The following is a 22323-nucleotide window of genomic DNA, read 5'->3' on the forward strand; positions in this document are numbered from 1 at the left end:
GAAAGGGCCGGGGGTAACGGCCAGCCCACTGGCGGTATGCAATGCAGGAGTAGGCCTCTGGTTATACATCCACTGCACCCACAACTCGTTATCTACTTTGCCCTAAGGGTTTTCAGGAATTAACACCAAACGGGCTCTAAACTCCTCGTCATAGTGCAATCATGCAAAACCTCCAAATTCTGCCTGAGCCTTTCTAATTGTATCCAAGTATTTCAAATTTGAGACCGAACGGTCCGGAAATATTTCACAGTAAAAGCTTGCAAAAATCAGAAAGGCTGAGGTCCAGGAATCAATGTTAGTGGGAACCCTGGGTCTCTTCGCTAGCTCCCATGCCTCCTCCCTGGAACCTTCTTTAGATTGGAGCTCACTATGAAGTAGTTTAAACACATCTACAAATTCCCCGTTCCAAATCTTGTCTTTAGGATGCTTATTTAGATGTGAACCTAAGGGCATGGACAACCCCATATAGGACAATCTCTTTGAATTTGTAGTTTTTTCTTTGGCATCCTTCTGTTCTTGAGAAAATGAGCCAGACGACTTATCTAGTACTGTATCTGTCTTAGGGGATACCTGCTCTTGTAACCTTGCAGATTCACAATGACAACAGACTTTAGCATCTGTGACTTTCTCAGGAATTATTGCTTTACGTTTTCTAAAATTGGATTGAGAACAGCTGTCACTAATTTGCCCACCTGTATGAAGGGGCTTGTCCAGCGTTGCACGTTTTCTTGTACTGATTCCGTCAGAGGCCTTGAAAAAATGCTCAAAGCACAAAGACTGATTGCCTCCCTCCTCGAGCTGGATATTTTATTTTCTATGCCTCTGGTGTAACATTGGCCTAAGAAGACGAGGGCCAGGGAGAGGTAGCGGCCTGACTGATAGAGAGTAACTTAATCTAGCTTCGCCCATTGCCCCTGCCAGTGCTGACAATGGCACTATCAACACGGCTACAAGTGTCCCCCCTCCGTGTGTTAACTGGAAAGAGCAACCCCCGCACTTGGCGAAGACTACACACTATGCACAACCACAGTGGATTATATTTTAGCCTTGAAATTTGATTTCTCTGTGCGAATCTTGTTGTCATATGACAATCACTGAAATAACATCAGCTTGTTTGTTCTGTCAGAGCATCTAGTTTAGGGAGATGAGGTGCCCTCAACTGTGAGAACAGAAAATAATAAAATATCATTAAAAAATAATCACCCCCGCTTGTTGTAGTCATATTTACATGGTGAAAAATGAAAACACTACAGGGCGTTTCCAGTTTTGCTGCCTATAAAAATATTGGGGGTTTTGTGCACCTATCAATATGTGTACAAAGTTAAATTAAGCACATCTTTTCCCACTTTGCAGCAAACTTTGAAATATTATAGTCAGTGCAGCTTGTGGTGATTAGTGTGATAAGCCTGAATCCAAATTTGTAAAAAACAAACGAAAAAACAAAATATTTACTTTTGAAATGAGCAGACTTCAAACAAGGTGAACCCCGGACTCTTTCCAAACAAATTTCTTAACTTGAGAGTATAGCAACGTGTATTGGCAAGCCAATTTAAACAGCGCATTATTGTGAGCATAAATCTCAGTCTTCTGCACTCCAACTATGTTCCCTCACAACAGCCTAAATTAAAACATTGTTGCATCACTTGGTGTATACGCTTGCTCGCCACAGTGCAGTACGGGAATTGTTTTACGCCTCACCACTTTTAAATGTCACCAGCCGCCACTGCAGGTGAGGGCACAACTGCTTAAGCAGATATGTCCCTGTGATGTCTAGATGGTACAAGTGAGCAGGGAAGCACTCTTAGAGAAATGTACTGAGCACTAGTCATTACTAGTTACCCAGCTGCATAATGGCTTCACTGAAAATACTGATGCCAGTACCGGATGTATGAAGACCTGCACCCAGAGTGCACCTTATAGGTGCCCACTGAAACCTACGAATCTTCTAGTGTGCTGGCTGACTGGTATCAACCTTCGTGCCACCACAGACGAGTTTCTGACCCGCTGGAGGTGAGAGTCTGCGCTTTAAGGCCAGAAACAATGCCTACTCTGGAGGAAGGTGTTCATATCTCCTCCAGCAGGATAGCTAGTGATTTAGCACATCCGGGCCAGAGGCTTCAAAGCTACTGCTGTCATTGATGTGCAAACCTGGCTTCCCCCAGTCCTGGGGAACACCACCCCCTGCCCTGAGGCCCATTCTGCACCAGAGGAAGCGGGGAAATTAGCTATTTAGAAGGCATGTCACACTTGCATGCTGGGCACACCCCTAAGGTGGGCAGCCTGAAGTGAACAGTCGAGGAAGGGTTTCACCATCTTGTTTTTGATGAAACTAGGAATTCTATGTCAGGTTTATGCCCACTCCCCACAGTAAATGGTCAATTAGGCACTTATCAATTTTCATATGCCACTATACTAATTCATCATTAATTCTCTATGGGTTCCGAGGAACGTGCTGCTCACAGAAAAAGCACTTCAACACCTCATTAGGGGTAGCAAGCACTATATAAATGCAACCCTTTCCCCCTCTTCTATCCCTCCGCTATTCTTCTCAATCCAAATAACTGACTAATATCCACCACTCAAATTACTTTCATATTACACTATACTAATTCACCACTAAGCCTTTATGGGTTCCGGAGTAGTGTGCTACTCACCGAAAAAGCGCTTCAACACCCCTCATCAGGGGTAACAAGTGCTATATATATATACATATATATATATATGTATGCATAGCTCTGTCCCTCTTCAATCCCTCTGCTATCCTTCTGAATCCAAATACTGACTAACCTATCCACTACTCAAATTACTTTCATATTTCACTATACTAATTCAACACTAATACTTCCTGGGTTCCGGAGTAGCGTGTTATTCGCCGAAAAAGCACTTCTACGCCTCATCAGGGGTAGTAAGCACTATATAAATGCAATTACAATATAATAAAATGTGCAAATGGGGTAAATTCGATGGGCCATGTAGCCAAAAATGTGCAAACATGGTCTGCGCTGGCCAATAGTATGCCTCAAAAATAGGTGCATTAAGTCCTCCTGCTGAATAAGGTAATATAAGTGTGGCCCACTGCATGCAAGGTCGTTTACCGGCCCAAGCGATATGCACCAGTAAAGAGCATATAGTACTGAACAATGTATTTAGCACCAAAAACGCTGTATTAGCAAAGAAAAACAGAAAGCATGGAAGCACAACCATTTTCATGATTGCTATCCGACCAATAAGAGAAAACTGGAGACGCACCAACATGTCCACCATTTTGGAAAGCCTCTGCACAGCCCTACCATAGTTTCTGCATATAACTACTTCTGGATTAGTACGGACCTAGACCCCTGAATAGAATACAGGCTCAGTGGTCGACTGGAGCGGGAACTCTATCTAGGTGGGCACCGTTGCCTCAGCAAGCAGAAATATCAGCAATTTATTCCAGTTGATATGCATGCCAGAGTGTCCTTCAAATAATACCACTTCAAGCAGAACTGGAGACAAGTTACGCTCGGGCTCGCAGACATACAAAAGCATATCATCTGCATATGCAGAAATGCTAAGATTGTAATGTGCACAAATGAAAGGATCCGCCACCAGGCATATAAAAGCGGATAGAGCGGACACCCCTCGTGTGTGCCTCTTGTGATAGTAATCGGAGCTGAGATCAGGCCATTTACTCTCACATGCGCCACTATCTCCCTATGCAAGGCTCAGATTGGCTTAAAAAAAGTTGCACCAGCCCTTACGCGTTGCAGCACCACCAGCATAAAGTTACATTCAAACTAATCAAATGCTTTCTCCACATCTAAGAAAATGGCTCCAGCTCGCACGTCTGGATCAATTGGAGAGATTGCGCCAAACAGGGTGTGAAGATTGTAACAACTTGTGACGAACCCAGACTGCTCTGGACCAACAAGGCCAGGAAGCAAGGGTGCCAACCTATTGGCCAAAACTTTAGCAAAAGTTTTCGTCTCAGTATTAAGTAATGATAATGACCTATAAAAAGAGCAGCTGGTTTGCCTGATTTAGGGGCCGATTATGATGGCGGACGGACTTGAGTCCGTCCGCCACCATAGAGTAGGAGGGACCGTCCGCAGGGGCAGCGGCGGTCCCTCCATACAGATTAGGATGTGACCGCCAGGGTGGCAGTCACATCCTCTATTTTTAACATTGCGGCGGGTGGAGCTTCAAGCTGCACCCGCCGCAATGTTAAAAATGTATGCACAGCATTTGCGTGCACAAAGCGGCAGGCACCACGCGGTGCCTGCCGCTTTGTGCACGCAAATGCAGGGGGGTACCATAGGTACCCCCCATGTGCACCCCCCACCCCCCTTCACCCAGGGGGCCCGCAAAGGGCCCCCGAAGTGAAGGTCCGTATGCTTTTCCACGGCGGAAAAGCCGCCATGGAAAAGCATACTTTTTACTCCATCCTAATATGGCTGGCGGTGTCTGATAGACACCGCCAGCCATGTTACAGCTTATCCGCCGCGGTTGTAAGTCAACCGCGGCGGAAAAGCGGCGGACTGAAACCAGGACCCACCAGCCATCCTAATGTGGCGGTGGGTCTTTGGTGGGTCCGCAGAGGATTTTCCGCATCCTCCGGGCCGGCGGTGGCTTCCGCCGGCCCGGAGGATGCGGAAAATCCTCCATCATAATGAGCCCCTTAGTTAGGGAAATAAACAATGCATCCAGCATGGTCAGAGGCATCAGTCCCCCGTGGACCATCTCCTCAAAAAGATTTGCTAGGTCTGGAATACGTTTATCCTGATAGGCCTTGTAGAAGGCCACTGTGAAGCCATCAGCACCGGGCGCATTACTAATAGGCATATCTTTCAGTGCTGTGACAATCTTGGTTGAGCTGAGGGGATCCATTAGCCACTCTTTTGGAGTGTTAGACAGCTATGTCATAGCAATACGGGTCAGGTAGTCCGCCACAAGATGTTCATCATAACTGAGTTGCGAAGTGCATAATTCGGAATATTACCTCTAAAACCTCTCTGCAACTTTTGCAACACCACACACAGGCTCTCCCCTCTCATCCAGCACTATCAGCACTTCATTTTCTTCACGACTAGCTATGACCAATGCTGCCAGAGTAGCCCTTTCGCCCTTACTGTATACCCTAGCAATAGCGTACCTTCCCAAGTGTGTTACCTCCTTCCCGTCTAACTCATTAAACTCATCTAATTTGGCAATAATCTGCTCCAATATATGGGGTTCTGTTGTCTTCTGAGAAGCGCGTTCCAGCTCGGCTAATTCAGTCGCCAACTTCTGCAAATGACTTCTAATGGAACAAAGTACCCCTGCGTGTTTTTTAGTAGTAATCTTGCGAATATAAGCTTTAAAGGCCTCCTAAATAGTAGCCATTTGTGTAATTGAGCCTAAGTTAGTATCAAAATATTAATCAATTGATTGTACCAGCTCTTCGCGTTAAGCAGTGAATACTGCGGAAAAAGCCAGGTGAATGCCCGCGGCTGCAGATTCTCGACATTCAAGACCAATCGTACCTGCAAGCTATCAGAGTATGTACGAGGTAAATGATTGCACTGGTGTATATTAGACAATAAACTGTGGGAAACAAACCAGTAATCAATAAGCGTGTGAATGTCGTGAATAGTAGAGTATAGAGTGTACTCCTTACCCTGTGGGGTACTATAGCGTTATTCATCCAGCAACGCCATTAGCCTTGGCGATTGCAGGTATAGCACTGGCTGCCACAGACAGCCATCTCGGAGGGCCTCTGTAGCGGTCCAACTCAGGGGGCTGTACACAATTAAAGTCACCACCCCACATGTGCTGGATGTGGCCATAGCAAGGTATTTTTCTAAAGAGCGAATTATAAAACTGTGGATCATCTTATTTTGGTCCATAAATCTTCCATACGATAATGCATCTCTCTCACCTATGTCCACACATTACATACTGTAATTTAATACTAAATCCCTGGCGAGCCCTCACCAGAAGCCCCCGTGCATGGTGAATCCAGCAGCATGACACTGAGTAAGCAGCCCAGTGGAGGGAGATAAAATCTTCTCCTGCAATATAGCCACATCAATCTGCTGGCATTGCAAGTACAATGCCACTTTACGTATCTTCCAATTATCATTCAACCCTCTAACATTCCAGGTCTAAAAGCTCAGTGCAGTCCCATGTGCTGATGTAGTGTGAATGTACACCATCCCAACACTCATCTCTCAACGATCTCACAAACAGCGAGTGACGTTTTCCCATTAGATTAGTCAATTTCTGCCCGTGCCTGTTTAACATCATCTTAAAACTGCCATTCCACACTCCACCCATGCCATGTCCCCCAACTTGTGACATAGCCAATTATGACCCACCCCACATCCTCCCAAAGCCCCCAACAACAAATCACTGAAGAAACCGTGTGGAACACACATGAGAGTGGTGGTTACCGGCCAACCACTCCTGGTAAGGAAAGTTGTTGGAAGGCTATCAATGAAAAGTGTAGTCGCATCCATCAGCAATCCTCTAACAGCAATCATACAACAGTGCTACCCTTCCACACCAAGAAAAGTATTTGCACATGATATGCTGCGAGGGTGACCTGCTAAACAAAAGACATCTAATTCAACCTTTAGTCAAGAGTATCTAGTAGGCGTATATTTAAAAAAATACCCCATATTCCAAACACTATATGCCAGGCTGAATCAAAGCATAGCCCAACTATCTTATCAGCAATGAATTAAAAATACATAAAACAGTATAATTGTTACATTTCCAATACTGAAAAGTGACTGAAACACGCATCACTACTATGCTGTTTACCAAGTTTGTGGGAGGCTCTGCTCCTCCACATGCTCTGACGTGAGACGACCAGCCTTAGAAGTTTCATGCCATTTAAGAAACTGATGCAAGGCTTTGGGGGTCAGTAAAGATCTTAGTCTTCTCATTGACAGCTACCGTTAGCTGCACTGGGTAGAGCATTGCATATTCCATAAGGAGCTCATGTAGATGTCTTTTCACCGGTAAAAACAGCCTCCTTGCCTCCTACACATGTGGGGTGAAGTCAGGGAAGATGGATAGTTCTGGTCCCTCGTAGCTATGAGTTTGTAATTCTCTAGCAATAAACAGCACAGCATCCCTGTCTCTATAGTTAGGTAAACATGCTATAATTGGACAAGGCTTTGTCTCTAGCACCAGACACACAGCCAAGGAGTGGTGAGCACCTTCAACCATGAATGTATCAGAGAAGGTCTCACGTCCCAGCAAAGTTATAAGAAGTCTCTCCATGGAGGTTTCCCCATTGCCTGTAGCCATGGTCTCTGCAAGACCCACAATGCAAAGGTTATTCTACTGATAGCAAACTTCCAAATCTTCAAACTTACTTTGCAGGGTTGATTATGTTTCTCCATCTGTTTCTAAATCCCTGCAGATGTGGCCTAAACATCCTCAGCCTCCAACACTCTGCTTTCTACCATGCCTAGTTGTTCTACATGTTTATCTATACATTCTGACATTCTGTACATTTTGTAAGATAGGGAATCAATCTTACCATCAATCGTAGTAAGACACTGCTGCATCGTTGTCAGGATTTGCCATAGCTGACTTCCCAACTCGGCACCAGAGGCATCAGGGTCCGGCTCAGGCGTCGCTGCACCATCCTCGGGCACCCTCGTCAATTTATGTTGTTCAAACTACAACTTTGGCTGATTTTTATTAGGCTTCCCCTTTTCAGTACAGCATTAGAGCCCACGTCTTCTAACAATTTTACAAAGTGCTCAACGCGTGGCAATACCTTTTCAGGATGCCTACAGCTAGGGACTACACTCCCGCCTTATCGGTGTATGGGCACCTATCACTTGTGTAAACTTTTAGGTAGGCATCTCATCATCAGGGTATTAGCCACTGCCACCACTGAAGATACAGATACTGGGCATCAGAGTTCCTGGTGCATCAGCACTTCAGAATGTCCAATTAATACCAGGACTCCTCTATCAAACTGCAGTGCAAAACTCATCAAAGTTCCTTGGGTCCCAGCATGACCCCTGTGTCGTCATTTACCACATGCAAGGGAGGTTGATTCAGCTCCAGCTGTCCAGCGTAGGCTGAGTTAGTAGGGAGATCACCGCCACAGAGGGCAGAGTGACACACGGCCCATTACTCTCAGCCACACTGTGGTGAGTGTCTCCCGAAGACGCCACTCGCAACTAGTACCGCAGGAGTGGCACAGAGCCAGTAACACCCCCAGGCAGCCCAACCAAGCCGGCACAGAGCTCAGCAAGACACAGCAGCCAGCGTGGGCCTCACGAGAGCCCAGGCCAGACCCGCAGCTGAAGTTGGTATCGCTACCGGATCCCGGGAAAAGGCCTTCCCCCGCTCACCTCCTCACAGCTGTCTGTTAAATGATCAGCAGCACAGGGCACCCACCGCAGCGCCTTGTCTCTGCCTCCTGACTGCCAGATGGTCATGCGCTCCCCGCAGGCAGTCCGTCCACAGCAACGTGTTTCATGCCACCAGGCCTGCCATATTATCAGTCCTCGTGGGCCACTGGGCCCGCCAGCAGGAAAGGCGACCTCAGGGTATGCTCTCTCACGGAGGTCACAGTGCCATCAAGCACCTCAGAGTCTATATAGGGCAGCCCCATCCAACTCTGTAATTATTGCAACGTTGAAGAATTTTTCAGGATAGTGGTGACAGCCACAGGAGCTTGCCTAAGTAGTGGCCATCTTGATGCCAGCAAGCTCCGCTCCCTACCATGTTAGCGCATTTTAAAATGTTTCTAAGAAAAAAAAACATTAGGAAGCTGGGTAATCAGATTTTCTTCAATGCTTTAAAAGACATATAATGATTATGGGCCTTACTTAAAGTTTGGCAGGCAAGATACTCCATCACAAACGTGGTGGGCGTCCCAATTGCCGCATTACAAATGCTTTACAGCCTATGGTACTTTTAATACAGTGGATCGGTGTTTGAAATGGGGTCTCTAGTTGGCTGTGGTTTGCACCCTGTACATGTAGGGACCCTCACTCTAGTCAGGGTAAGGGAGCTTGGCACAAACAGTCAGGCTTACTTCAGAGGCAATATGTAAAGTATTTGTACATACACACACACATAGTTCCACAGTGAAAACACTACAAAAGGATTCCACACCAGTTTAGAAAAATAGCCAACATTTATCTGAATACAACAAGACCAAAGCGACAAAAAGCAAAATATAGCTTTTAAAGGATTTAGCAAGTTTAGTCTATGGAAATCAATAGATGAGTGTGTTTTAGCACTAAGAACCTTAGGTACATCAAAAATCCAAGCTGGTGCGAGGAGCAGTGAAGTTGAGGCACCAGAAAAGCAAACAATTGCATCGGTTCCTTACTACGCAGGGGACGTGATGCGCTGGTTCTTTATTGCTTGGCAGGGGAGGTGGTGCAATGGTTCCTTTTTGATGGGCAGGGGAGGTGACACATTGGTTCCTTACTGGTAGGGGAGGTGATGCATCGGTTTCCAGACATGTGGCCTCGGTTCCTCACTGTGGTGCAGTGTTGATAAAGAATTGGCGCCCAGGGACGATGTGCAGATGTGCTGCTTCGATTCGACAGTGATGCAGCAGGTGCTACGTTGAGGTTGGAGCAGTGAGACATGGACTTCGGTGATGCAGTGCTCGAAACTCATGCTGCGGCGGTTCTTCTGATGGGCTGTGATGGAAATCTTGGGCCTGCATTGTAAGCTGTCATCGTTGCATCAAGAGGGGACCACGCTCCGGTGCTGGCAGCTGCAATGCCTCGAATTTTGCTGTGATGCATCAATAAAACATATGCTGGGAGTTGATGTGTGGATTTTCTCCTTACGATCACCAGGTTGCACTTTCAAGGCCCAGAAATTGGATTTGGCACCACTTGGCAAGTCAGGACTTTCAGCAGAAGAGACCGAGGCACTGGCAGTCTTTGATGGCCGTGAGACTTCTTAACAGGAGGTAAGTTCATCTCAAACGCTTACAGAACCTTGGAAGCAGGATACATTAAGCAAAGTCTAGTCCTTTCACTCCCAGGACAGAAGCAGCAAAGCAGCAGGCCAACACAGTAAAGTAAACAGCAAAGTAGCAGTCCCTCCTGACAGCTTCTCCAGCTTTTCCACTCAGCAGAATGTCCTCAGTTCGGAAGTGTCAGCGGTCCAAAACTTATACCCCTTTCTGCCTTTGAAGTAGGCAAAATACCCTGCTTTACCCAGTCATGACTCAGACATGTTACAGGGGATGGAGACTGCTTTGTGTGAGCACAGGCACAGCCCTATTCAGGTGTCAGTGACAACTCCTCCCACCACTCTAGCTCAGGAAGGCCCATGAGCCTGGTGATGGACCATCAAGATATGCCGGGCACACATCTGCTCCCTTTGTGTGACAGTCTAGAGGGAATGCACAAACAGACCAGCTGTCATCCTGACCCAGACGTGTATTCTGCAGACAGGCAGAGGCACACAATGTTAAGCAAGAAAATGCCCTCTTTCTAAAAGTGGCATTTTCAAACTTACAATTTAAAAAAGAACTTCACCAAAATATGTATTTTTAAATTGTGAGTTCCTAGACCCCAAACTCCAAATCTTTATTTGCTCCCAGTGAGAAATTGAACTAAAAATATATTTCGAGGCAATCCCTATGTTATCCTATGGGAGAGATAGGCCTCGCTGTAGTGAAAAATGAAATTAGCAGAATTTCACGATGAGGACATGTAAAACACACTACTACGTCTTAGCTTTTAAATAAACTACACCCTGCTCATGGGGCTGCCTTGGGCCTACCTGAGGGGTGACTTACATGTAGAAAAAGGGGAAGGTTTGGGCCTGGCAAATGGGTATACTTGCCAGGTCGACATGGCAGTTTGAAATTGCTCACTCAGACACTGCAGTGGCAGGGCTGAGACATGTTTGCAGGCTACTCATGTGGGTGGCACAATCAGTGCTGCAGGCTCACTAGTAGCATTTGATTTGAAAGTCCTGTGCACACATGGTGCAATTTAGGCAGACAAGATATGCACTTTAGCACTGGTTAGCAGTGGTAAAGAGCCCAGAGTCCTAAAGCCAACAAAAACAGGTCATAAAAAATAGGAGGAAGAAGGCAAATGTTTGGGGAGAACCCTGCAGAAAGGCCCATGCCCAACAACGGGATATACACATTTTGACAGAACAGCCGATCTACCAAATTGTAAGGCCCTATCTGTCAATAGGTCTACAATGTTCTGTAGCCCACTACATAATAGAAGGGAAATTAAACACATGAATCTGAAAGAGAATAACCTCTTGCCAAATTGTTCCAGCCTTTTAGAGTCCTTGTCTGGTGGAGCTGTGGGAAACGCACTCTGCGACATCGATGCCTGAAAGACCAGGCTCTCTGGCGTAGGGTGAGTGGTCAGGAAGGCGGGATCACCAGGCGCCAGGCGATGACGCATGGCGACGTTTTTATCCAACGCCGCCCCCGTGGCCGGCCGCAACCAAGTGCCCAAGAGGACTTCGGTAAGGGGCTCATTGAAAGGGAGGAGGGGCTCCAACGATGCAGACGCCGTCTGGAGTACCTCTGTAAGGAGGTTGGTCTTGAGGGCCACTGTATGGAGGTCAAGATTGAGAGCCTCCACAGCCCGACGGAGCAGCATGGTGTAGGAAGCACCCTCCTCCATAGTAGGCGGATGAGAGGCAAACCCCGGGTCAGACGAAACATTGAGTTCACCCGGGTCCTCTAGGTTGTCCACCCAATCTTGCTCGGAGTCACATTGCTGGTCAAAGGGGTCCTCAGACCCATCCCAGTCGATGTCCGCCTCCAGCATAGAGGCGGTCCATGGGAGCAAGAAACTCTTGCATTTGTTTGGGAGTCGCCGACAGACCTGGGTAGAGCGGGTAGGCCGTGGGACTCCCCGGCTCCAGAGGAGCTGCAAGGGCAGAGCCCCTGTCCCCCTCGTCCGCCTCCGGGGAGCGACGGGGACGTCGGAGAGCCAACACGCTTCTTCAACTTCTTTTTATGGCGTCCGAAGGCGAAGACTTGGAGCCCGAGGAGTGACGGCAAGTGGAATACCGGACCTCCAGCAACTTCCGGCGCCGCTCCCGCAAGGCCTTCGGGGCCATGGCTCGACAGTCTCGACAGTCCTGGGAGTCGTGGTCGGTGTCCAGGCAGTAGAGGCGCACATCGTGGGGGTCCGCCACAGACATGTTACGGCGGCACGACCCGCAAGACTTGAAGCCGGGCATCCCTATGTGAACCAGGAGAGAAAAGGGAAGACAAAAGTCTCTAATGAGTTGTCAAAAAATGACCGAGGTTCGTGCCCAACCCAATCTGCGCTTGCTGGTGCAGAAAAAGAAAGAACTGACCTCAGTGCACTAGGTACTCTCCGTGACGCCATCTCGGCGCTGACGACCCCAGTGACGGACGCAGAGCCACAGGACGCCACAATGAAGATGCAGTGGTGCTGAAAAACAATATGCAGTGTTGTAAAGTGTTTGAAAGCAAAACGTGAAACTTAAATTAACTATTATGATGCCAAAGAACCAATTTATTGACAGGTCATCATAATGTCAAGGTTAAAAATATTGTTAGATAGTATGAATAGATGGTAACTATCTTGTGATGATTAAGGAGGTCCTTAATCATCACAAGATAGTGATACACTTTACAACACTGCATATTGTTTTTCAGCACCACTGCATCTTCATTGTGGTTGTTTCACATCAGTGGTGGATCCATACTAGAATATCTCACGATAACAACTAGTGAGATACCTAGAAGAGATACCAGTTTTTCTACAAAAATCCCAGATGATGATGCTCCGCCACTTGGTGGGCTGATGGATTTCTCTCTTTTTCCATGTTGTGTATACCATGAAGATACATATACAAGACATTTTTATGCCACTGTGATTTCTTCTCTAGCCTCCTAGACGACTAGCATCCCTGTTTGTTATTAGTATAGTTGGATTGGGGGATAGGATACTAGAAGGTCGGTAATCTCATTTCCCCTCGGACCCTTTACCTAAGTTTATGTTTACACAAAAGATGGTTAAACGGTGCCTGCTGTTTGTTGAGCTGCCGAATATTTGAGATAAACCTAAAGTTTAACATGTTTATTCTGATATGTTTACCACACAGAAAAGGTTCACCAGGAGATCGACCGGGTGATTGGCCAAAGTCGCCCACCTCGTATGGAAGACCGCAACAAGATGCCATACACTGCAGCTGTGATCCATGAGATTCAGCGCTTTATTGATATCTTCCCAATGAATTTACCCCATGCAGTGACGCGAGATACAACATTTAGAGGCTACACCATCCCAAAGGTAATAAAAATAAAATACATAAATATCTTAATATGACTGAAAACCGTCATTATGCCAAATTAGATTATGTGATGATGAAAGGCAGCGTGATCCAGATGAGCAAAAAGTGCAGCGTCAATTTACTACTTAGAGGTGACATGGCTAATATAATATACATTGTTCATAATTTAGATTCACTCTGTAACTACCTCTTATTTGGATTTTCGTCTGCATTTACACATATGGATTTTTGATATTTGTTTTGACTGTTTACGAATATTTAATTAGTGTTTTGTGAAAAATTACATTGCAAATAGTGTATTTCTGCAATAATGTAATTGATACATTGATTTGATAGATACATTTACACTTATACCAGCATACCTGACGGATCGTAGCACTAAAGGCATTCATTTATTATAAATTAACACACTCTCATGAAAACATGAAAATTATAGTACAGATATTTGCATATCTGCAGTCATTTCAACTTTTTAGGCTACTTTTACTGCTCTTAACTCCGCTGCAAGTCAATCTACATATGTATTGAATGAAAGCATTGAAAATTACTCCAAAAATTACTTTTCCTTTTTTCTCTATTTAACAATAAACACAGGCAGAGAAAAGGGTGGTTTTCTATATTAATCTGTAAAAACCAGTAAAAACTGAAAATATGGAGACAAATTCATAATAGTTGCAGTGGCATAACGAAATTTGAGGTTGCACCCGTGAAAAGTACATGAAATGGGCCCAGTCAGAAGAACTCAGGTGAGGGGCTCCCACGTCTGCACAGTGTCAGCCACTGGAGCTCGCCCCCCCCCCCGCCCCGGGGGCTGCGGGGGCAAATGTTGTGCCACAGCGGTGGTTCTATGAGATGGTGAATGGTGAAGTAAGTGTTTGAATTGTGATGTGTCTTGAGTGATGGATTTCCCTGGGCGACTTGCTATCACCCTTTGCGCCCCACAATCTGTAAAGGATCTGAAGCGCATGGGGTGTCCTTCTTTTGTCCTTGCCTCTGCTTTATCAGTACCCGGTACCCTTGGTCAAAGACTGTTTCCTGAGCATGTTGGCACTGATCAACAAACACTTACATTTTACTCTTATGAGCAACATCCATGTCACGAAGTTTGTCAGTGTTCACTGTCTGATCTGAGGTCCACTGAGGTATTTTTGTTCTGATCACCCTTCCAAATAACAATGTAGCAGGACTCACATCCATTGTGGAGTGAAGGGTTGATCGATAGGCTCTGGGAACATGGCACAGTGCTTGGTTCAAATCGAACCCTACCATTGGGGCTCATTGTATTACCATCTTGAGGGTGCCAATAAATCTTTCGACTATACCGCTGGCTTGAGGCCACAGGGATGTGCTCTTTTGGTGTTTGAGGTTGAGTCATGTGAAGAATTCCTTGAATTCTTAACTGTTGAAGGGTGAACCATTGTCTGACTTGAGAATCTGTGGAATGCCCCAGGTTGTAAAGATGTCATCAAGCCTATCTACAACTTTTTCATGGGCTGTTGGGAAAAACATTTCCACCAAGGGAAAACAAGAATATTCGTCTATGATTACCATGAGATGCTGTCCATCCCCCAGTGGTCCAAAGAAATCGACGGTGACTGTCTCCCAAGCCTGTGCAGGAAGATTGGACATTGTCACGAGATGCTGGGTCACCTTAGGGGACAAACAATTACAGATGTGGCATGCTTTCAGTTCAATTATCTAATCTCGGAAACCACTCCCTTTTTTCTTAGTGCTCTTTTTGTGGCCACAGTACCAGGGTGTCCTTTGTGGGCCAACTCAATGACCTTTTGCCTCAGGTTTTCAGGCATAACAATTCTTGAGCCTCTCAATATTATTCCTTCTGGGGTGACTGCTAACTCATCATGTAAATATTTAAACTTCTGATGTTTCGTTTTGTCAGCCAGATGTCAGGTACTTTGTCTCCATGATTATGTCTCGATGGGCTCTTTGACTATGGCCCGGTCCTTGTCTTCATTAGTGGCTGCAACAATCTAGTCTGCAGACAGAGCCACATGTGTTCTAGACGTTAATATGAAATTGAGGTACTCGTCAGCAGTCCCTGACATTGATCTTTAAAGATGTAGCAGTACTTGTGAAAAGTAATCCGCTGGGTTTTGATCTTTTCCTGGTTTGTATACAATCTCATAATCGTACTTCTGCAGCCTCAATCCCCACAGTTAAATGCAAGGAGGCATCTAAGCCTGCTGGTTTCTCAATATGGTGAGCAAAGCCTGATGTTCTGTGATAACAGTAAGTTGTTTCCCATGGAGAAACACATGGAAATGTTTGCTGGCCCATACCTCAGCCATACTCTCCTTTTGTAGCTGGGAGTAGGAACGTTCTATATGCCACTATATGTATCAGGTCTCCATAGTAGGTTGCCTCCCAGACCATGGATTGGAATGATTTATTGTATAAGCATCTGTAACATTACCTTTAGTAGGTTTCTCTCATTAACTTCGTTATACTTTCAAGGAATTGTTTTGTCAGTTAAGATATATTTCACAAAATCCACACTTCCAGGTAGTTGATTTACAGACCCGCACACTTAATGAGCCTTGCTTACACTAGGACTTATTTCATTTTTTGTATTCACATTTCGTTTTTTCAATTTGTAAATTGGCAAAGACAAGGACATAATGCTATTAGGTCCCAATACATAATAAAAAGGACACACAATACTGTTTTTAAAGCTACGTTTGTTAAAGCAATGTTTGCACCATGTGCTATCATGAAGTAATAATGATATAAGTCACAGATGTGCTATATAAATTATGTTTCTGCACCATAAGATGTCAGTCACTTGCGTATATGTAATTTAAGTTTATGTATTTTGTCATAACAAATTGTGGTTCATTTATCTCACTTCTTTTGTGAGTTTGTCACATGTTTGTATGTTTGAACTAAATGTTAACACAACAACTTGATTGTATATATAAATGTTTGTCTTTGCCAATTTACAAATTGAAATTTTTGGGGGGAAGAAATCTTCACTGACAAAAACATTCCTTGAAAGTATAATGAGATTAATGAGAGAAACCTACTAAGGATAATGTTACAGATCCTTAAGCAATAAATCAATCCAGTTGATGGTCTGGGAGGCAACCTGCTATAGAGACGTGATTTTCTGATTCCAACCTCCACACCCCCTAATTGAATCAATCCCCTAGGAGACTATATGTATCAGGGAATTAGGTTGGTTACTCTGTTGAACAAGATTGGCCCCTAGCACCTCCTGGCTCGCATCTACAGTGACTTTAGTGTGCAGCTTGGGATCAAAGTAGGCCATTACCATCTCATTTTCAATCAAACATTTTATTTCTTTAAAACTTCAATCACATTCGGGTAATTACTGTAATGGAACATTCTGCCATGTTAAGTCTCTCAACGGGGCACTCACAGTGGCAAAGTTACGAATGTCGAGTGAGAAATAGCTGCCCATGCCCTGCGAGGACCGCAGCATGACAACATCTTGAGGGGGAATGTGGATGACCGGCCTTGCACCATGTCTTGATCTGGGACATTCCCCCATGGAGAATATGTGCTCATGGTTTCATGGAATTTGCACTTCACTGCATTGAAGGTGAGGCCGGCGTCGGCTAGTAACTAGCACACTTGTGCGAGGGCTTCTTCGTGTTCTCTTTGTGTGCTTCCATAAACAAGGATATTGTCACTGTAATTGAAAGCATGTCAAACAGGTTGAATTATTATGAAGATACCATCTTGGAATATCTCAGCAGCCAAAGATACTCCAAAGCTCAGTTTCTTGTACCTGAATAAACCAACATGAGTGGAAAAAGTAGTAAAATACTTGCAGTTTTCTTCTAACTCAAACTGGTGATACCCTTTGTTAGGTCAAGGCGGGAAAAGACTTTGGCTCTGTTAAGTTGCATGATCATGTTCACTATGTAAGGACCAGAATGTCTTTCTCTATATTGCCTTGTTTGCCTGGTGCATGTTGACATAAATGTGCACAACTCCACTACTGTCTTTCTTTTGTAATACCACTATGGGTGAGACCCACAACTTGGGGACTGTGGCGTTATTCGATGATGTTGTGCGTTAGAAGTGTTGCCAATTCTTTCTCTATGGCTTCTTGCAAATGAAAAGTGACTTTGCAGTGCTGCTGGGTTACAGGGTGAATGTCTTCATTGATCTGAAGCTGCACTCACAGCTTCTTGAGTTTTCCTAGGCCATGAAACAGTGACAGGATTTGCTTTGTGATGTCAGGTTGAGCACATAGGTTGTAGTTGAGGAATATCAGCCCTATGTCAGCTGCTGTGGCAAGGATGAGTAGACATGCACTAGACAATGTTCCTTGTAAGTCGTGAACGGTGGCTTGTGTTGACATTATTTGTGCTGCATTCTTGCCATGTATGACTCTTGACTTTGTAACGGTTTGGAATCTGCCCAGGCTTATACTTTTTTTTAGGATTGAGTAAGGTTTGGCACAGGCGAGAGGCTGTTGAACTTGTAACTGGCATGACATTAATTGATGCCCCACTGTCAATAACAAATGTTATGGGGTGACTGTTTACCTTCAGCGTGATTCTGTGACAGTGTAATAGTGAGGCTCTGCGTTTCGCTTGTTGAGCCCTTTCTAGGTTCTTCACTGGTAGATAGGCCCACATGCGCATAGTGTTCCTTGGTGGACATCATCAGCAGGTATCCATCATCTCCACTGGTACTCAATAATGACACTGAAGAGCTGTAATGCGATGAAGTTGATGATGATTGACTTTGTTTGGCCTCAACCTGGTGCAGCTGATGTTGCTTTTTGTTCTTGTAAGCATGATTAAATTGTCTTCTGTTATCTCTGGTGTCCCTCTCTTTTTTTCGTCCTGACTCACTTGACTTCTCTTGGCTCGACACACAGTTATGAAGTTATTCTCTTTCCCACAGCCTTTAAAGATTTGTCCTAGGGCTGGACATTTGCCATCGTGGGGAACTGAAAAACCACCCCAGAAGCATAGCTTTGTCTTTCATGTTGAAGTCAATTTACATGTCCACTGGGTGCTTATGCTGACTATTTACAGTCAATGCTGACTCATTGTGTGCTGTCCCGATGTTGGCAGCTTGTCATTCCGCTTATTCCTCTGCTCTCGCAGCCACCAGTATTTTCTCTAAACTGAGTATCTCTCACAACATGTGCCTTCTGAATGAATCAGAAAGGCAGCCATTGATGACTCTGTGGCTCATGGCTTCTTCATGGTTGAAATCCTAAAATGTGCAATGCTTGATGAACGAGTCAAATCTCTCTATAAACTCATCCATTGTTTCACCGGTTTGTTGTCGTGCTCTGTTAAAAATGTATCTTTTGTAATTAACATTCGGCATTAGGTTGAATTTTGGTTCTAATGCTTCTTTCACTTTTCAGCACGATGTTGCGTCAGTATGTGGAACTTTAGAACTTCTTTTACGCCATCTCCTAGCAAGATTTTTAGATGCTTGATGATCTTGTGTCATCTTCCTCCTCAAGAGCATCTACAAGGTCATCAAATGTTTCAATCCACACAGCCCGTCTGGCACCAATGTTTTGTTTCTTGGCAGTGTCAAATGGTTGCAGTGGTTTTAAGAATGCAGCTGCATTGTATTTTGCGCTACCTTCATGCGCCTTGGCATCAACACGTGACTCTCAACTTTTTGCACCACACAGTGTGACTCTTCAAGTTCTGGAATTGCTAGCCAAGTGTGGGTGCATGTGGTACAGTTCACCCCAGTCTTTTGAACGTGAGTATGCTATTTTCACTGTCTTTCTCTTATACTTTATTTTCACCACGATTACTTTTCTTACGCTGCCTGGATAATTGCTCACTTGGCCAGTGCTAATACTTCAGTGGAGGATTGGCTGGCACTTCTCTCACAGGTGCATTGTACATTCTTCAATTGTTTCAATCTCTCAGGACGCACATGCACATGTCACCATGCAGAGTTCAGGCTGCTTCTGTAGTTACTGTGCATTTGGAACAATGCACTGCCTCAAACCGCTCTCTAGTTGCTGTATATTCAGGGCAATGTGCCGCATTTTGCTGACAACCTCACCTGCAAGGCCTCTGATTTGCTCCTCTGCCATCCACGGGCTGGGGCAGGGTTATTACTCCACGTGTGTCGGTTGCAGACTGTTTTACATTGATTCTGGTACATGTGGCATGCATGAGCAGCTTGCCGTACCATTGCAAACTCTCAGCGAGAGCAGTCATATTCTTCAGGTGCGTATCTCATTGCCAAATATAGCATCTTCCCCAGCCCATGCAACACAGATTACACCATACACGGGAGCTTCGGTTGAGCATAACTTTATTCTCCAACATTCATTTACCAAGTGACCATTATGTCCTACTTCATAAACCACATCCAACCACCGCCTCCATATCTTACATATTTCTTGTCTCAGAATCTGCCTTGCATCACCAGGGTCCTAATGCACATTATATTGCTAGGCTGCACTCCCCAGCACCAAAACACAAACCTTCTCAGGCTGCTGTCGTGTCCTGGGGAGATTTCACACACCATAATGAGCATTAGCTGCGCTGAACTTCAAAAGAATTTTGCCGTAAACCTGCTCTTTTTGGGAGGGGGTTTCCAGCTAATTGTTTGTACACTGTGTGATATCAGCTCCTCACCGAGAGACTGTGTTATAGGAGCCAATATTATGTGGCACAGGGTGGTACAGTGTGAGATGGAAAGTGTGCTATAGGACGGCGTCTGATTATGGTGTACTTTTATATAAAAGGGCATTGGATACCACTGTGTGAGTGCATTTAAGAAACATCTGCCCATTGTTATGTCCCTTGAAACTACTTTGATCAAGTTCAATGGTCGAGGAACCTGAAGATCCCTTTCAAAAAGTGATTCATGAAAGCTGCACAGTAAAACAGGTCTTAAGTCGGTGAAGTGATCTGGTGTTTAGAGGTAGCAGCGGCCTGCAGGATAAAGTGAAGTGGAGTAAGTTAATACTCACACTAAAACTTATATGAGCCAGTATTTGTAAGATTATTAAAGAGGGTTCACAGATCAACAGTACTTTTGCAACAGACATTAATCCTACTTCCCTTAGAAGGATGATACTTACGGAAGCCTGCACTGAAATCTTATGGGTAGTAGTGTTTCTTCCTTTTCAGTTGAATTCTTTACTGCCCCGCTTGGACCTGCTCTAGAATCAGAAAGAGAAAATGTAAGGACAGGGCCCGTGCATTCAGTTTTGCCATCCTAGGCAAAGGTGCATTAAACACACCTGCATGAGTGCGGGAGCAAACTTTGTTAAATGCATAATTAAGCTGTTCACCTCTGCCAATGGACCTTTAGGGAGATGCTTGGTCTGACCACCTTGTCCTAGAACTGGCCCTCTCGGTGTTCAGAGACTGGCAGGAGAGAAATCAAACCTACCAGTTAAAACTCAACAACACAACCTCACTTTGACCATCCACAAGTTATTCTGCATGGTGCCTACACAGCCTTGCATGAAGAATATATCATGCATTCTTTGTTGCCCTTCTTTGATTGGGAAACGTTGGATATAAATTGTGTTGTGATCATTTTATGATTGTTCTTACCGTAACTCTTGCAATTTACTGCACTGTTTTCTACACTTGGTCCTGTTGTCAATTAAAAATGTCAAATTTCAAACTTTTTTCACCCTTCCTCAGTGCAGCTACCTGCATATATTCTTGTTTCCAATGATGTTAGTATGATATGTGACAAACCGCACATGCTTAATATTCTGCTCATGTCTTCACACAGGGCATGGATGTTATCCCAGTACTGTCCACCGTGCTATATGACCAAAAGAAGTTTGGAAGGCCAGAATGTTTTGACCCCAAACATTTCCTTGATGACAACGGAGCCTTTAAAAAGAATGATGCTTTTTTGCCGTTTTCTACAGGTATCTGACTTTATCTTTAAAAGTAATAGCGTGCTTCTCTGGACACAAAATGACTGACACACTGGGGAGCACTGAACCTTCCTGTGCAACTCAATGGCTCTCAGCACCGGCGAGGGCCTCAGGTGTCAGGACACTGGGTGGACACTTTCTTAAGGGGCTCAACAGAGGTTGGAGAGGCATAGATATTAGAACCCACCATCTCGAGGAGCAGAAGAGACACTATCTGTTTTTTGGAAGGGAAGGGGGAGGGATGTAGCGACTCTCTCACACCCACATTTCTACCTTTAGTTTCTAGTTGGGTGACAGGCAATCTGCAAGTTAGAATTATGGGCAGTTTCAGGCCCAAAGTGCAGGGGGCAGGGAGGGGGGTTGTTGGGATTGGGGGAATGTTGTTCGTTTTGTTTGTTTTAAGTCAGCACGGAAAAGTATCTTTACGTGGGAGGAGATGATGGCTTCCAATCACCTGAATACACATGAACGGGGACTGCAATCTTAAGATTTTGAGCTGGTACGTAAATAGGTTGCGAGACAAGATCAAGTGCTGCATTGTGCTACAAAACATCAGAAGGCATGCTCCGGATGTGGTTCTCCTCCAAGAGACCCATCTGGTGGGCAATACTTGCAAGGCGCTAAACAGATGGGGCTATAAATTAGTAGCACATACAGGCTTCACCACTGGCTTTAGAGGGCTGGGTATAATGATGCAAAATTCCTTTCCCTTTATGATCCAATCCACATGGGCGGATGATCTAGGCCGCTATATAAGTATCACGGGACACTGGGAGGGGCGCACAGTCACTTGCTTGTCAATCTACATCCCACCGGGGCTGCAGTCGTGCAAGTTCAAGGACCTTGGGACGGTGCTGATCTCGTTGCTGGAAGGCCTATTGCTGGTGGGAGGAGATTTTAACTGGGTAGTCTCTGGAATGCTTGACAGATATCCCCCAAGGGACACAGGTACAGCTGTTAGATGGCTGCCGGACTTTCTAGATACACTTGGCTTAGCAGATGTATGGAGGGCATTTCACCCTGACAGTGTCCAACACACGTTTCATTCGCGTGCACATAATAGCTTTTCACAAATTGATTATGTTGTTGTCCCAGCTACACAATTAACACTTATCTGTGAAATAAGGCATTTGGCAAGAGGTATTTCTGACCATTCCCCTGTATGG

At 45.0% G+C, this 22323-nt stretch overlaps 1 protein-coding gene across 2 annotated transcripts in view; it reads left to right on the plus strand.

Moving 5' to 3' along the window:
- Positions 1-22323, plus strand: part of LOC144781695 (cytochrome P450 2F2-like) — a 599280-nt gene that overhangs the window by 540299 nt on the left and 36658 nt on the right. For both annotated transcript variants that reach the window (XM_078660671.1, XM_078660672.1), the window contains exons 7-8: positions 13078-13265; positions 21007-21148. In XM_078660671.1, coding sequence (XP_078516797.1) covers positions 13078-13265; positions 21007-21148 — 330 coding nt within the window. The remainder of the gene's footprint in view (positions 1-13077; positions 13266-21006; positions 21149-22323) is intronic.

The sequence above is a fragment of the Lissotriton helveticus genome, chromosome 9 (assembly GCF_964261635.1).
Source record: "Lissotriton helveticus chromosome 9, aLisHel1.1, whole genome shotgun sequence".
Classification (NCBI taxonomy): Eukaryota; Metazoa; Chordata; class Amphibia; order Caudata; family Salamandridae; genus Lissotriton; species Lissotriton helveticus.